This window comes from Lynx rufus, unplaced genomic scaffold (genome assembly GCF_022079265.1).
Source record: "Lynx rufus isolate CCGP_SWC_20201006 ecotype Redwood Valley unplaced genomic scaffold, mLynRuf1.p SCAF_1, whole genome shotgun sequence".
NCBI classification, from domain to species: Eukaryota; Metazoa; Chordata; class Mammalia; order Carnivora; family Felidae; genus Lynx; species Lynx rufus.
The window spans coordinates 121534970-121552165 of NW_025814823.1; the positions used below are offsets into that span (position 1 = coordinate 121534970).

Genomic DNA, 17196 nt, shown 5'->3' on the forward strand with positions numbered 1-17196 from the left:
AACAAGCTCATCCTATGTACCACTTGATATGATGCAATATGATGTAATGTTTACCCTAAATTTCATCAAGTTACTAGACCACACTCTCCAATAGAAATATAATGCAAGCCACATACGCAATTTTACATTTCTTAGTAGCCATGTTTTTAAAAAAGTAAAAACAAAAAATATGAAATTAATTTCAATGTATTTTTAAGTTTATTTATTTAGAGAGGGACAGCACGAGCAGGGGAGGGGCAGAGAGAGGGAGACAGAATCCCAAATAGGTTCCATGCGGTCAGGGCAGAGCCCGACCTGGAGCTTGATCTCACCAACTGCAAGATCATGACCTGAGCTGAAACCCAGAGTCGGACGCTTAACTGACTGAGCCACCCAGGCGTCCCTTAATGTACTTTTAACACAATTTACCCAAAGCATTGTCTCAGCATGTAATTGATATCAAAGGAAATTATTACAGAGACATTTTATATTCTCTTTGTCATACTAAGTCTGTGAAATGAAAAGCATGTTCTACACTTTTACAGCACACCTCAGTTCAGACCAGCAACCTTCCAAGTACTCTAGACACACGTGGTTAGTAGCTCAACTACTGCACAGGACAGCTCTAAACAGGACCCAGGATAAGGAGAATGAGGGACAGAAGAACAAATACCACCTGCTCCTCCAAAGTGAAAATGCAGTACATTCCTTAAGCCCTTAGGAGCAAAGATCACGTCCTAGCCTGTTGGGTTTTTTTGGGGGGTTTTTTTTTTTTTTTTGGAAGTTAAAGAAGGTGTTCCCACCTTATAACCAATCGAGCTGTAAGCCTAATAGTGGGCAATTAGAAAACTTAATTGATGCTGCAAGTCTTAGGTGGCCTCTGAGTCTTTTTTTTTTTCCTTTTTTTAATTTATTTTGAGATAAGGAGAGAACAGGGGAAGGGGAGAGAGAGGGGAGAGCTGGGAGAGAGACAATCCCAAGCAGCCTCCATGTTGACACGGGCTCGATCTCAGAACCGTGAGATCATGGCCTGAGCCAAAATCAAGAGTTGGACGTTTAACTGACTGAACCACCCAGGCACCCCTGATGTGAAATTATGTCCAAATACATCAAGGAGAGAAAACAATGTGACGAAGTATCAGCTAATAATGAGACCCTACCAGAGCCAGGCACATAGATGTCTCCTAAATAATCATTACAACTAAATGAATGAATGTTTCACGGTGAAAAGAGATGGACAAAACGACCACAAACTAGAGAAGACACTTATCACCTCATCCACACATCAAAAAGTGGCAGTAATTCTCCAGACAAATCAGCTTCAAATTTCATCCTGGAATCTGAAAATCTTTATAATACGACCCAGTTTACTCACCTGTTTCCAGTTTTCTTCTCATTCCTCTCAGATAAAGATTCCACTCTTGGCATTACCTCCAAGCCCTTATCCACACCTAGTTCTAAAAGTTAGGAATATGGCCCTGCTCTGCTTCAACTGTTACTCCAATCTTAAACATTATGTTCTGCCTCATCTCTGGAGTCTTACTGGACTCTGGTCCATATAAACTTCTCTCCACTCTTCCCTGATAGCCCTGACAACACGGGCTCTGGTCAAATACATTCCTGTTTTGCACGCATGTGTTCTTTGTTTAGTAAGTGCGTTGCAGGGCACCTGGGTGGCTCAGTCGGTTCAGTGTCCAACTTCAGCTCAGGTCATGATCTCGGGGTCTGTGGGTTTGAGCCCCATGTCGGGCTCTGTGCTGACAGCTCACAGCCTGGAGCCTGCTTTGGATTCTGTGTCTGCCACTCTCTGCCCCTCCTCTGCTCTCTCTTGGTCTCTCTCTCAAAAATAAACAAACATTAAAAAAACAAACCAACAAAATAAGTGTGTTGCAATGGATTGACTATATGGAAGCCAGGGCCCCAGTTGAGCTCTGCCACTGGTGCAAAGATCTTCAGCAGGTCACTTTTCATCCCTGTTGCTTCATGGGGACTCTGCCTATTCCCTCAGCACAGCAGCTACATGCCCCTGCCTCAGAGCCTTTATACCTGCTGTAACTTCTGCCTAAAATGCCTTTTTGCCCGGATTATAGGCTAACAAAACTATATATGCATTTACCCTTGGACTTACAAGCTCACTTCTAGAAATTTACTCTTAAACAGACATTTTTTTAAGTTCATTTATTTATTTTGAGAGGGGGGAGGGCAGAAAGAGAGGGAGAAAGAATCGCAAGCAGGCTCTGTGCTGTCAACATAGAGCCCAACATGGGGCTAGTTCTCATGAAACTTGAGATCATGACCTGAGCCAAAATCAAGAGTCAGAGGCTCACAAGCCACCCAGGCGCCCCTAGAAAGCTACTCTTAAGATATTCCTCCATAAGGGCACCTGGCTGGCTCAGTCGGTGAAGTGTGCAACTCTTGATCTCGGGGTTGAGTTTGAGCCTAACGTTGGGTGAAGAGATTACTTAAAAATAAAATCTTAAAAAAAAAAAAAAAAGGTAGACCTCCACAAATATAAAACTACTATGTATTCTCAAAGTTACTCACTATATAATTCTATACAAAGTCTATAAAATAGCAAAAGCTTAGAAACAATCTAAACGCCCAACCATAGATTAGTTGAATAAATTGTGGTACACCTTTACAATAGTATGACACAAGGTCAGGGGGAGACAGAGGCGGGGAGAGAGGAAAGGGAGGAGGAGAAGGAAAGAAAAAGATCGCTATGAACTGAAGTGAAAAACTATCCAAGCTATGTTAACTTAAAAATGCAAGGTGTAAAATACTTATATATAACATGCTGCTTTTGCATGAGAAAAGAGAAAATAAAGTACATATACGGAGAGGACAAACTGGTGGTTGCCGGAGGGAAAAGGATTGGGGGGGTGGGCAAAGTGGATGGAGGGGAGTGGGAGGTGCAGGCTTCCAGTTATGGAATGAATGCATTATGGGAATGAAAGGCACAGCATAGGGAAGACAGTCAGTGGGACTGTAACAGTGTTGTATGGTCAGGGACAGTAGCTACATTTGTGAGCAGAGCCTAACACAAAGACTTGCTGAATCACTCTATTATACACCTAAAACTAGTGTAACATTCTGTGTCAACTCTACCGCAGTTTTTAAAAAGTACATATGAACACGTGCTTATTTTTGGAAAAAGAAACACAGGAAAGACAATGCAGAAACTAATGAGAATGGTTAGCTGGGAATATGGTTCAACCAGAGTAAAAATTCTCTAAGTGGATCAAGTTTTGACTTTTCGAACCTTCTATTTTACTTACTCAAAAAAACCTGACCTCTACTTAGTAGATGTGTTGTCAACAGTGGTTATTGGACTGGTAATTCTGAAATGAGTAAATGTATTGAGATTACAGCATATATGAACAGAAAGAGTCCATCAGTACATAGTGATTTGAAAAGAATGATGAAAGAAAAAAATTGAGAGCAAAAGGGAAGACTCTTCTTCACAGAAGAACAGTATCTAATAAATGTAAAAGAAATGGTAAAATTAAGTACTCACCTTACTGGGGCGCCTGGGTGGCTCCGTTGGTTAAGCGTCTGACTCTTCATTTCAGCTCAGGTCATGATCTCAAGATCGAGCCCAGCATCAGGCTCTGCACTGACAGTACACAGCCTGCTTGGGATTCTCTCTTTCTCTCTCTCTGCCCCTCCCCTGTTTGTATTCTCTCTCCCTCTCCCTCTCTCTCCTTGTCAAAATAAGTAAACATTAAACAAAAAAAAAGAATCAACTTATTACAACTACCAATGTAATAATAAATGGCAGAAAACATGACCAATGAATGCTACCATTCCATGCAAGTTTGCAGGTAAACAGGATATTCATGTAAGTCTCAAAATATCACCTTACTCATTATAAAAAGGAAAAGGTATCTTTTCAATGGAGAAACCTGAAAACACCACTTTAACCAGTAATGGAAACACACCAATGTATCAATATAGCCATCCTGATGTGATACAATGGGAAATGTCACCCATGTAGTCGGTCTTGCCAAAAATTTTAAATCTGAATCTAATAATGAGAAAATAGTCAAATCCAGATTGTGAGACAAAGTACTGATAACTGCCACAGTCTTCAAATACGCTAGTCATGAAAGACCAAAGAAGAAAAGCTGAGAAATTTTCTTAGTTTGAAGGAGGTCAAGAGACATGATCACAAAATGTAATGCTTGATCTTTAATTAGATCCTAAGAGTTTTAAAAAAATTATTAATGAGTTATCGGGAAATTTTATTACTTCATTTTTATTAAGAAAGCTTATTACCTACATTATTGCATCACGTTAAATTTATTGAGCAAAATATATGCATGTGTGTGTATATATAGTGATTATACAGGAGACTGTCTTAGTTCTTAGGAGTTATGTGCTAAAGTATCGAAAAGTAAAGTGTCATGGTGTGTGCAACTGAGCGTCAAATGGTTCAGAATTTTTTAAAAGTATATTCTAAATGCAAAATGGTATCCTGGGTTGGATCCTATAATAGCAAAATGATATCAGTCGAAAAACTGCTGAAATCCAAATAAAGCCTATAATGTAGTTAATAGTAAAATACCAATGCTAATTATTCACCTCTGACAACAGAACCAAGGTTATTATATGAGATGTCTGTTAACATGAGAAGAAACTGACTGAAGCGTGTACAGGAACACTCTGTTTAATAGATGTAACTTTTCTGTAAATCTAAAAGTATCCCAAAATAAAAGCTTTATATAAAAATGCATATTTAGGGACGCCTGGGTGGCTCAGTCGGTTAAGCATCTGACTTCGGCTCAGGTCATGATCTCGCGGTCTGTGAGTTCAAGCCCCATGTCAGGCTCTGTGCTGACAGCTTGGAGCCTGGAGCCTGCTTCTGATTCTGTGTCTCCCTCTCTGTGACCCTCCCCCATTCATGCTCTGTCTCTGTCTCAAAAATAAATAAACATTAAAAAAAAATTTTTTTAATAAAAAATAAATAAAAATGCGTAGAGGAGCACCTGGGTGGCTCAGTCGGTTAAGCATCTAGCTGCTGATTTTCCCTCGGGTCGTGGTCTCATGTCTCATGAGTTCAAGCCCTGCACTGGGCTCAGTGCTGACAGAGTGGAGCCTGCTTGGGATTCTATTTCTATCTCTTTGCCCTTCCCCTGCTCATGCTCTCTGTCTCTCTCAAAATAAATAAATAAACTTTAAAAACTGCATATGTAGAGAGAGAGAGAAAGCAAAGGTGGCAAAATGTTAGCAACTGGTAAATCTAGGTAACAGGTATATGGCTACTTGTTGGTCAATCTTTCCACTTTTCTGTACGTTTAAAATTTGTCAAAATAAAATGTTAAAATAAAATAAAGCTACAGAAGGTTAAAAGGATGGAGAAAGATATTCCACTGGAACACTAACCAAAAGGGAACTGATGTTATTATGATAATATCATAGCCTTTAGGCAAAAAACTTCTAAAACCAGAGGAACACTTCCTAAAAGTTTGGGGTGCTTGGGTGGCTCAGCTGGTTAAGCATGTGACTCTTGGTTTTGGTGCAGGTCATGATTTCACAGTTCATGAGATCAAGCCCCAGACTGGGGTCTGTGCTGGCAGCTGTCTCTTCACTCTCTGCCCCTCCCCCACTTGTACACGCGCTCTCTGGTGCTCTCTCTCCCTCTCTCTCAAAAAAAATAAACATTTTTTTAAAAAAGGAAAAAGGCCAATTTACCAGGAAGATAACAATTTAAATTGATACACACCTAATGACACAGCATCAAAATATATGAAACGAAAACTATGTGAACTGTAAGGAGAAAAATGTAAATCCATGATCTTGGTAGATTTTAGTACACCTCTCAAAAACAAAGCAAGAAAACTGTAGGGTACACATTTGAACAGTTCAGTCTGCAACTATGACCTGAAGGACATATACAGAACTCTATAACTGCAGAATAGACACTGTTTTCAGGTTCACATAGAACATGTATAGAAACGATTGTATACTGAACGGGACGCAAGCTTGTCTTTCCGCGAGAAGGCACTAGGTAGGCTTCTGAAGTGCCAGCATTGTGCCGTTCTTTGAGTGGTGATTATATAGGTTTTTGCTCTATTGGCAGATCGGTTTGCTGTTGCTAATATTTTTGTGAATTTAACTTTTAATGCTTTTAATATTTTGTGTGTATGTGAAATATTTCTTATCGTTATTCAGTTTTTGTGTCTGGGCATATTTCACAACTTAAAAAGAATTAAAATCCTTTAGGAAGGTATCAATTTCCTATCAATGCCATTAGCCCAAAGCAACCTGTTTTTCCTTTGGCATTTCAACTAATTGCTGTTCCTTCAGTGAAGCACCAGGTGATGCAATGGGCTTATGCTTAAAGGCTTCCTTGTACGAAACTTAGATATCTTTAAACACAAGAAGCATGTTCAGCCCAGCAAGATGTTCATTCTAAGAGAGACCAAGGAAATGAACTTGCAGGAACAGAGGATCCATGAATCCCAACTCACACTTAATCCAAGGCAACACAAGTTCACAGGCTCATTTTATAAAATAGGCATAATCATGCACAATAGTAAAATTATTTTCCTTCCTCATTTGCTTTTTGATTTTTTGCCAAGCACATATAGTTTAATTTGCCTATAAGTTAAGTTAAACATAAGTGAGTTTGTATTTAGGCACCAGGAAAGATTACTTGAGGAATAATTTCTTGGGGAATAATCAAGGTTGTGCAGATTGAGAGCAGCAAAAGAATCTAAAGGAGGACAAACAACACGATGGTGGCCTCACAGAAACCAATACTAAGGACATGATTATAGCTGAGAGTAATCTTAAGCCAATATATCCTGGGGCTTTTTTTAAATTAATTATTAATAAGTAACACCTACTGAAGGCTTACCACTCGCCAGTTACTATGCTATATACAGGATTTTCTAAGATTGTTTCATCTAAATATCTCACAATAAGACTAGAAAGTAGACACATTATTACTTCCATTTTACAGATGAGGAAACTGAGGCTGAGTAACTGGACATGATCCCCAAGAAGCAAATGGAAAAACTGGAAAACTAACCTGGCTTATCTAGCTTGACAGTATGTAAGCTTACTGCCAGGCTATGCTGCCGGGCTTCAGCAGATAAATAATGACTTACACTTGATCTCTGAGGGATCTTTCAGTTCTAACACTCTATGACTTACTTCAATGACTCTATGACACAGCATTCATTTTGGCCCAGTGATGTCAAAATGTTGCAAAATAAAGAAGTTCAGTAAAATCTCTTGACATATCCTGAAGATTAGAATTCAGGTTTCTTAGGGTTATCAGAATTGGTCTCTGCACAAATTGAGCCCTTCAAGAAATGGAAATGTTTTTCTCCAATGTCATTCAATACCTAATATTTTTTCCTCATATGACAAGGAACGGCACAGACAATATCATCAAGACATTCCAGCGAGAATAAAGGAATAAATGTGCAATACAGTGGGCATGATCTTTAAACACAATTGGACTTGAGATAAATTTGATAAATGAAGATTTCTGGGGGAAAATCCTTCTTAAAATGCCTAAATTTCGGGGCACCTGCGTGGCTCAGTCAGTTAAACGTCTGACTCTTGATATCAGCTCAGGTGTTGATCTCAGGGTTGTGAGGTCAAGCCCCACATTGGTTTCTGTGCTGGGCGTGGAGCCTACTTAAAAAAATAAATATTAAAATACCTAAATTTAGTGTAGATGGTTACATAAACTGCTTCTAAACCATTGATATTAGCCTTGAAAAAAATATTATTGGTGGTTAATCGAATATATTAAAGTTAAAAAAAAATCCTTATAAATACAAGACCTATTTATTCTTTATACAAAATACTTAGTGATCATAATTAAGTCAAAATATTCTCATGTGTTTTTTTAAATCATCACGAGTTCTGGTTTTTTTAAAACAGTAAAACAAGCTAATTCACTTTTCTCTTTACCGCTAACTCCATAATGGATATAATATAAAAAGTTGCTAGATAAAGCACCCTTCATGAAAGAAACATACTGACACTTTTGTGTTAATCTGAAAGACTAGAAGTTTCTGGGGGCACCCGGGTGGTTCAGCTGCTTAAGCGTCTGACTCTTGGTCTCAGCGCAGGTCATGAGCTCACAGTTGGTGAGTCACACCAGGCTTTGCACTGAAAGTGTGGAGCCTGCTTGGGATTCTCTCTCTCCCTCTCTCAGCCCCTCTCCCAGTTGCTCTCTGTCTCTGTCTCTGTCTCTCAAAATAAATAAATAAACTTAAAAAAGGAAGCTTCGGGGCGCCTGGGTGGCGCAGTCGGTTAAGCGTCCGACTTCAGCCAGGTCACGATCTCGCGGTCCGTGAGTTCGAGCCCCGCGTCAGGCTCTGGGCTGATGGCTCAGAGCCTGGAGCCTGCTTCTGATTCTGTGTCTCCCTCTCTCTCTGCCCCTCCCCCGTTCACGCTCTGTCTCTCTCTGTCCCAAAAATAAATAAACGTTGAAAAAAAAAATTTAAAAAAAAAAAAAAAAAAAAAAAGGAAGCTTCTAGGAAATAGCAGTAATTTGTTAAAAGACCAAAAAATAAAAAAATAAAAAATAAAAAAATGATACAAACTACTTCTCTCAGAAGTCCCAAGGAGGAAAAAAATAATTTATTAGGTCTAGGAACCCAAGATGACTTGGTGTAATTATGAATACATGCAGAATTTGATCATTAGAAATGGAGTCTATCAAGGTTCAGTCTTAGGTTCTCATAGCCAATCTGTAGACACAGAATAGTCATATCTCCAGAAACCAGGATATATCTCCAATTTGCATGAGTTTAATGAACCAAATAAACAATTGTATCACCAATATCTGCCCCTAGCCCATTTTCAGTGAGATGAATTTTCTTGCTCATGAGGTCCACGTGGAAAACAGCATGCTCAGAAATGGGGGTCTTCCCAGTGTGCTCTTTTCCCAGGACAGGAACTCGCCGAGGCCCCAAGAGTGGATCATCAAATCTCATCAGCTTCACTTTAGAAAGGTCTACAGCAAAAAAAAAAAAAAAAAAAAAAAAAAAAAAAAAAAAAAAAATCAATTTGAGCATTTAATTACAGTCACTGACTCAAACCCATGCCTAAACCTGACAATTCATGTTTTAAACACATTGGTTGTTTACCTAAAAGATATTTGCATGAGATTATTAAATAAGACTCCATCTCAGAAAGCCAAGCTAAATCTAACACATCTCCATCCTGTCAGCTTCTACTCAGATCAAAGATTCAGAGATACAGAGATTCTACATAACACATCTCCTCGAACTATAAACCAAGAGGAAGGATGGAGTATATTTTTGAGCACTATCCTATATGGTTTCTCAAATCACTTTTTATATGCTTCAATTAACCATTTTTCAAAATATCAATCAGTCCAAAACTTATTTCTCTTTCTTGTCTTGCTCCTGGGATACATTAAAACTGCAAGTGTTGTAGCTTTTTTGGAAAGATACTTTTAGAGGAAGAATTACCACTCTAAGAAATAGCATTACCAGTTTCTTGTTTTGCTCAAAGGATGAAAAGTGTTTGTATTACCAAGCTGATGAGAGACAAGGAGAGACGGGGAAGGACAGGGGAAAGGGCACAGCTCTCAGAGGTTTGAGCTTCTGGATGAGCTCCAGCCCTACCCTGCTTGCGATTTTCCTGATCTGCTCTTATGCAAGCTGATAAGATGGCTCCTGGCAAAGAACGCACTTGTCCCTCGAACAAATTTATGATCCAAAAATCCTGCCAACAACTGAGCCTGAAAAAAAATTTATTTCAGCAATTCTGAGATGTCCCAACATCAAATGCTTTTATTTTATATAGTGGGAAAACATCACAAATGACTACAAATGCTGATTGTGCATTTATATCTCATTCTAAGTGTAGCATGGCTAGTTATACTTAACCCGATCAACAGAAATAGAAGATATTTTCTGATTTACTTCCTACCCCTCTCTAAAGCAGATTGCTAGGTGGTCTGAGAGCTACACTCTCTCATGTTGCCTTGAGAGTATGAAGCTTAGCATGAGAGGGATAAGAGATAAAAGCAGACATTAATGCAGCTGGTGGCTATGCCAGGAGTACAAGTTATCCAGGCATTATGTTTTCTTTGGGAGACAAAGACTGAAAGGCGGCAAGTTTAGCATAGGGAGAGTGAAGCTTACAGAACAATTACCTCAGACTACCATGAAGGCAAACCCTGCCTGCAAGTCCTATTTGGGGGAGAGAGTACAATTTATCTTAACAGCTATTACAATTCAACATGCACATTGATACTAAATATTTTGCTACGGATGTGGTGAGAAGTTCTACCAGCAGGTTTTATGCATGAGGCATAAAATACATGAAATACTGTAGGTCTGCACCCCCACCTCTCGCTCTCACTTTTTCCCTCTCCCCCGCCCTTCACTATCCTCCTCCTCCTCCTCCTCCTCCTCCTCCTCCTCCTCCTCCTCCTCCTTCTCTCTCTCTCTCTCTCTCTTCCTCTCTGAAACAGACCTCCCTTATCATTCCAAGCAATTCTGAATCAAACTATTTCAAAGAAACCTTAATACTCAATCCGGCATCTAAGTGACAAAACATTATTTGCTTTGATGTTTCACCATGCAGCTCATTACTGCCAATAATTCTTGGAGAGATTTTACTATCTTTTCTTATCCCAGACCTCTCTGGTCACTGCAAATGTAGAAATTTAAGTCTGCAACTACACAAGAATTAAGGCACTTAGAGAAAAGATGAGAGTGATTGAAAGTCCCTAGGGACTGATAATGTGAAATGGAGCCTTTCACCTCCATGGTATCAGTTCATATGGGGCATGGGCTGGGAGTGATTTAAAGTCATTATCCTCAAATAGTTGCTCAGTGGCCTTTGTGGACAGAAATGATGGTTTTACTCCAGTTCTTCCTGGACCTAGATTATAATCACCCTCAATGCAATTGGCACTAATTGGACAACTTACTGGCTATGCAGCAAACAGAGTGAGAAATACGTTATTGAATTTCACTCCCTTCCCATCTCATACACTCAATATACTCAGCTCCTTTGGGTATCAAAGCATCCTGAGGGCTCCTGGAAAAGTCTCAAGGTTAGAGCTCTTCTGCAGATACTTGAAGGAATATCCATTTCTAACTCCACCCTAACGTTTCTATCCATTTTCGAAAATTCACAGCAGCTACAAACATCAAACTTAAAGTACTTTATGATAATATTATTCACAGCCAGTATGACAAAGGATATAAGAATCATGCCAGAGGCCCAGCGAGAAGAAGCAAGATATAGAAAACACGTTTCAGCACAATGCTAAAGAAACTAGTCAGCCCTGTATCTGAGCATATTTTAAAGGGAGGCAATTTTAACATTACAAAACACAATGTTCAATAGAGGAATACATCCTCTCACACAGTACAACTTCAGAGTAATCCTATCGCGTGGGTCCCCACAGCTATTTTCTTTAAATGCCACCATATTATTCTTCAAAGATAAGAGTTCTGCCTTTCCCCAAATCTTCTCGTGACTGAATATATGCAACACAAAACAGCCAAATGGAAGGCCACAGGAAGGCTCCCAAGACGTTAACATTGCACAGTTTTCAAGTTCTGCATTTTGTGGCCCGTGAGTTCTAAGGATGGCACTGCCTGGTTTACTGAGGGAATGTGATAAATGTCTGTAACAACATGAACGATCCCTGACATTTTGCTAAGGGAAATAAACCACCTCTTCACACCGTTGTAGGATCCCACTTCTACAAGGTACCTACAACGGTCGAATGCAAAGAGACAGGGCAGCAGTGGTTACCAAGAAGTAGAGAGAGGTAGAACGGGGAGTTCCTGTTTAACAGGTACAGGGTGTCAGTGTGGATGATGGAAAAGTTCTGGAGATGAACAGTGTGACGGTTGCACAGCAATGTAAGTAAACTTGATGCCACTGAACTGTACGTTCAAAAAGCACAAAAACAGCCAATTTTATGTTATGGATATTTCACCACAATTTTTTTAAATGTTTACAAATGAAAACTCCCTAGCCCTAACACACTGCTGCTATACAGGCAGACATTAGTGTTTCCCTCCTGCTGGCATGCCCTTTCCCCTCGCCCTCTTGGATGTAACTTCCAAGGTCCCATCCAAACAGTGTTTTCTCTGTAAATTCATCCCTGATCACCAGAGCTGGAAATAATCTCACTGCTTTCTGTGCTATAAACTTTATCTACACCTCCCTTATGGTATGCAGCAGTTCGTCCTTAGGTTATGATCATGTATGTGAATAGCTTCACACCCTGCTCCTTCACTAGACACAGCCGCCTAACGAGCAGCACTCTGTGGGCTCCCCAAAGCCCCAGGTACACACACACGAGCCGCCACATGTATACTGCATACACTCTACTCATAGTCTCTCAAGAAATGTCCACAGAAGATGAACGAATGACCTCAAAAGAACAAAAAATACGTGTAGGATGAATTCCAAACAGCTATTTTAAGTCTTCTATGTAAATGTGATATGGCTGACCTGAATATCGTTCCATAAATTAGGTCACTGTCTTAGATTTCTAAATCTTTTCAGAAAATTTCTATACTGATAGAATGTAACCCAATCAACTCTTGATTGCCATCAAGAAGAGAGAGTGAGAATGCAAAATAGGGAACCTGGAGATTAATTTGTCTTTATAATTTAGAAGAAAAATAATGGAAAGACACACTAACTCCCTTCACACTGCTCCCCCTTAAACGTGGCTGAGTGATAGAAAAAGAAGCTGTAAATTATTATATTAAATCTAATCATAGAAGATCTAGACTTAATCTTGGTAAGAAATTAAGATTAATTACATATTTTAACTGGAAGCATATTGTTTAGAAGAAAGAATACAAGCTATGGAGTCAAACAGACCTGAGTTTGGATTCCAACTCAAGGATACTACCTTAATGAAACTGCAAGTTATTTAGCCTTTCGGAACTCCATCTCATCATCTGCACAAGGGGAATAATAATACCCTCTACATTCTAGGGCAGTAAAAGGATTAAATGGCTAATACATGGAAGATGCTCAATAAGTTTCACTCTGTTTCTCTTCCTTCCCCAGGAACAGACCTAGTAAGCAGGTTAATTTGAAATATTACGTGTATGTACACCTTCCGTCTGAAAACCTTTAAGAGAAGGAAATTGCTTGCTACAATTTTAAAGCTAGGCGGAGTCTTGGAAAACTATCTAATCCAACTGTCCTCTTTTTACTAAAAAAGAGGTCAGTTTAGAGTTTAAGTGACATGGCCAAGTCACCAAGCTGCATTGCCACAACATCCCAAAGAGAATAGAGGCTTCCTGATTTTGAGCCCAATACTCTTTGCATAACATGCCACTGCTGTCCCTCAGCAGACCAGATGCTCCTTTCTCCCCTCTGCTTAGAACTCATCATGTCCAGGGGCGCCTGGGTGGCTCAGTCTGTCAAGTGCCCGACTTCGGCTCAGGTCATGATCTCGCAGTTCGTGGGCTCAAGCCCCGTGTCAGGCTCTGTGCTGACAGCTCAGAGCCTGGAGCCTGCTTCGGATTCTGTGTCTCCCTCTCTCTCTGCCCCTCCCCCACTCATGCTCTGTCTCTCTCTTTCTCAAAAATAAATAAACATTAAAAACATTTAAAAAAAAAAAACTCATGTCTGCAAACTACTGCCAAATGTGCATTTCAGGAAAACCATTTACCTTTGATTCCTCGGTCCATTTTCATTAAACGCCTGATTATGGAATCGCGGTTATCTCCTTGCCTGATTTCAATTTTGGTTGAGAAGTGGCCATTGGATGGCTGGGGGTTTACTAAGGAAACTGACACACCAGGCTAGGAAAATAAAGAGAAAATGATTGTTTTACAAAATCAAACTTGAATACTGCTGAGGGAGGGAAAATCTCTATAAAAGTTTTAATGCTCAATGAAAAATTTAATTCTGGTAGTCTAATATCAAGACCAAGGGATACTCAAATATGAAATAAAAGATGTACAAAAGCTCATGCTTACAACCAAATGCCTAGATGAAAATGACTGACTATATATATCAATACTGATGATGGAGAACAACAATAATTATATTTTCTCTTTTTTCAACTCCCATCATTTATTGAATTTCTACTATGTACCAGGCACTGTACTAAGCATTTTATAGACATGATTCCTATAAGCTGAAAGGTAGTTCTTTTTTTTTTTATTTTTTTTTTATTTTTTATTTTTAAAAAAAATTTTTTTTTTTTCAACGTTTATTTATTTTTGGGACAGAGAGAGACACAGCATGAACGGGGGAGGGGCAGAGAGAGAGGGAGACACAGAATCGGAAACAGGCTCCAGGCTCCGAGCCATCAGCCCAGAGCCTGACGCGGGGCTCGAACTCACGGACCGCGAGATCGTGACCTGGCTGAAGTCGGACGCTTAACCGACTGCGCCACCCAGGCGCCCCTGAAAGGTAGTTCTTTAAAACCTCTTTTCACAGATAAGAGCTGAGAACCAGAAACATTAACAAGGTTACAGAGCTAGTAAGAAGCAGAGCCCGGATTAAACCCCATCATATACCATACTATTTCCTACATTATATAAGCTATATAGCCAAAGACTTTGCTCATTATTTTAAGTGGAAAAAGTCAACTGAGTCTTAGGAAAAACTTAAAGACATAGTAGCTTAAGGGAATGCTTGAAAGTAGCTTGACAGAAACATATTTGTAAAGGGAACTCTATTTCATGTACCTATCCAATGGGCCAAAGGACTACACTTTAAAAAAAAATTTTTTTTTAACGTTTATTTATTTTTGAGACAGAGCACAAATGGGGGAGGGTCAGAGAGAGGAAGACACAGAATCTGAAACAGGCTCCAGGCTCTGTCAGCACAGAGCCCGACGCGGGGCTCGAACTTGCAGACCGCGAAATCATGACCCATGCCGAAGTCGGCCGCTTAACTGACTGAGCCACCCAGGCGCCCCAAAAGGACTGCACTTTAAAAAGCAACAATAGGGGCGCCTGGGTGGCGCAGTCGGTTAAGCGTCCGACTTCTGCCAGGTCACGATCTCCCGGTCCGTGAGTTCGAGCCCCGCGTCAGGCTCTGGGCTGATGGCTCAGAGCCTGGAGCCTGTTTCCGATTCTGTGTCTCCCTCTCTCTCTGCCCCTCCCCCGTTCATGCTCTGTCTCTCTCTGTCCCAAAAATAAATAAACGTTGAAAAAAAAATTTTAAAAAATAAATAAATAAATAAATAAATAAATAAATAAATAAATAAATAAAAAGCAACAATAGGGGGCACCTCAGTGGCTCAGTCACGTAATCGTCCAACTTTGATTCAGGTCATGATTTCATGGTTAACAGGATCAAACCCCATATCGGGCCCTGCACTGATGGTGCGGAGCCTGCTTGGGATGCTCTGTCTCCCTCTCTCTCTCTGCCCCTCCCCTACTCCCTCTCTCTCAAAATAAATAAACAAACTTAAAAAAGAAAAAAACCTTTAAAATAAATAAATGAATAAATAAATAACCACATATTTTTAATGTAATGAGGCCTTCATCCTTTCAAATAGGTTTTTTCTCTTTGTTGCATTTTCAATTAAATGTGGTAAAAGTAACAGGATACTTATCAAGAAAAGTAGGGCATTTTATGGACTCCCACAGTTGCACTCTACCAGGCAATGGATTGAGAGCAAATAAACAGAATCTCCCAAAACTCTAAAACTTGCTTATCTTCACCAATACTGGCCAAAAACTAAGGGAAAAAAAGTTATTTCTAGTATAATGTAAGATGATTCATCAATCTGGTTTATGCCAGAAGCTAGAAAATCTTAAATAACCTTATCGAACCAAGACTCATCTAAAGTAAGAAAGCTCCTTTTCACTATTTAAAAAATCTTATATATCAATTTCCACTTTATTTTTTAATAAAAGTCAGGTGTTGACACAAAAATAAACTCAAAATGGATTAAAGACCTAAATGTGAGACTTAAAAGCATAAAAATCCTGGAAGAGAGCAGAGGCAGCACTTTCTCTGACATCGGTCATAACGATATTTTTCTAGGTATGTCTCCTGAGACAGGGGAAACAAAAGCAAAAATAAACTCTTGGGACTATATCAAAATAAAAAGTTCCTGCACAGAGAAGGAAACAGCAAAACTAAAAGGCAACCTCCTGAATGGGAGAAGATATTTGCAAATGACATATGCGATAAAGGGTTAGTATCTAAAATATGTAAAGTACTGACACAAGTCAACACCCAAAACACAAATAATCCAATTAAAAAATGGGCAGGAGAGCCTGGGTGGCTCGGTCCATTAAGCTTCCGACTTCGGTTCAGGTCATGATCTCACAGTTCATGAGTTCGAGCCCTGCATCAGGCTCTATGCTGACAGCCTGCTTTCGGATTCTGTGTCTCCTTCTCTCTCTGCCCCTCCCTCACTCAGTCTCGGTCTCCCCCACCTCTTGAAAATAAATAAACATAAAAAAAAAAACTTTTTTTAATGGGCAGAAGACGTGAACAGACATTCTCCAAAGAAGATGTAGAGACAGCCAACAGACACATGGAAAGACACTCAACATCACTCATTATCAGGAAAATGCAAATCAAAACCACAATGAGAACACCTCACACCTGTCAGAATGGCTAAAAATTAACAACACAAGAAACAACAGGTGTTGGCAAGGACATGGAGAAAAAGGGACCCTCATGCACTGTTGGTGGGAATGCAAACTGTTGCAGTCACTCTGGAAGACAACATGAAAGTTCCTCAAAAAGTTGAAAATAGAACTACCATATGATCCAGTAATTCCACTACTGGGTATTTACACAAAGAATAGGAAAACACTAATTTAAATGGATACATACACCCATATGTTTATTCAGCATTATTTACAATAGCCAAATTATGGAAACAGCCCAAATGTCCATCAATTGATAAATAGATAAAGAAGATGTGGGGTGTCTGTGTGTGTGTATAAATAGAAATATATAAATATATATAGAATGGACTATTACTCAGCCATAAAAGAGAATGAAATCTTGCCATTAGCAACAACTTGCACATATATAGGGATTATACTGCTAAGTGAAATAAGTCGGTCAGAGAAATACCATACTGATTGCACTCACATGTGGAATTTAAGAAACGAAACAAACGAACAAAGCAAAAAGAGACCAACACAAAAACAGACTCTTAACTATAGACAACAAACTGATGGCTACCAGAGGGGAGGTGGCTGGGGGTGATGGTTGAAATAGGTGATGGGGATTAAGAGTACATTT

The 17196-nt window shown here is 39.5% G+C and overlaps 1 protein-coding gene across 1 annotated transcript in view; it reads right to left on the minus strand.

The window, feature by feature from the left end:
* Nucleotides 1-8571: 8571 nt before the first annotated feature.
* The window catches only part of LARS1 (leucyl-tRNA synthetase 1), a 73831-nt gene continuing 65206 nt past the window's right edge, over nucleotides 8572-17196 (minus strand). Inside the window, exons 31-32 of the mRNA XM_047086494.1 lie at nucleotides 13640-13772; nucleotides 8572-8962 (exon numbers count right to left, since the gene is read on the minus strand). Coding sequence (XP_046942450.1) covers nucleotides 8757-8962; nucleotides 13640-13772 — 339 coding nt within the window. The 3' untranslated portion in view covers nucleotides 8572-8756. The remainder of the gene's footprint in view (nucleotides 8963-13639; nucleotides 13773-17196) is intronic.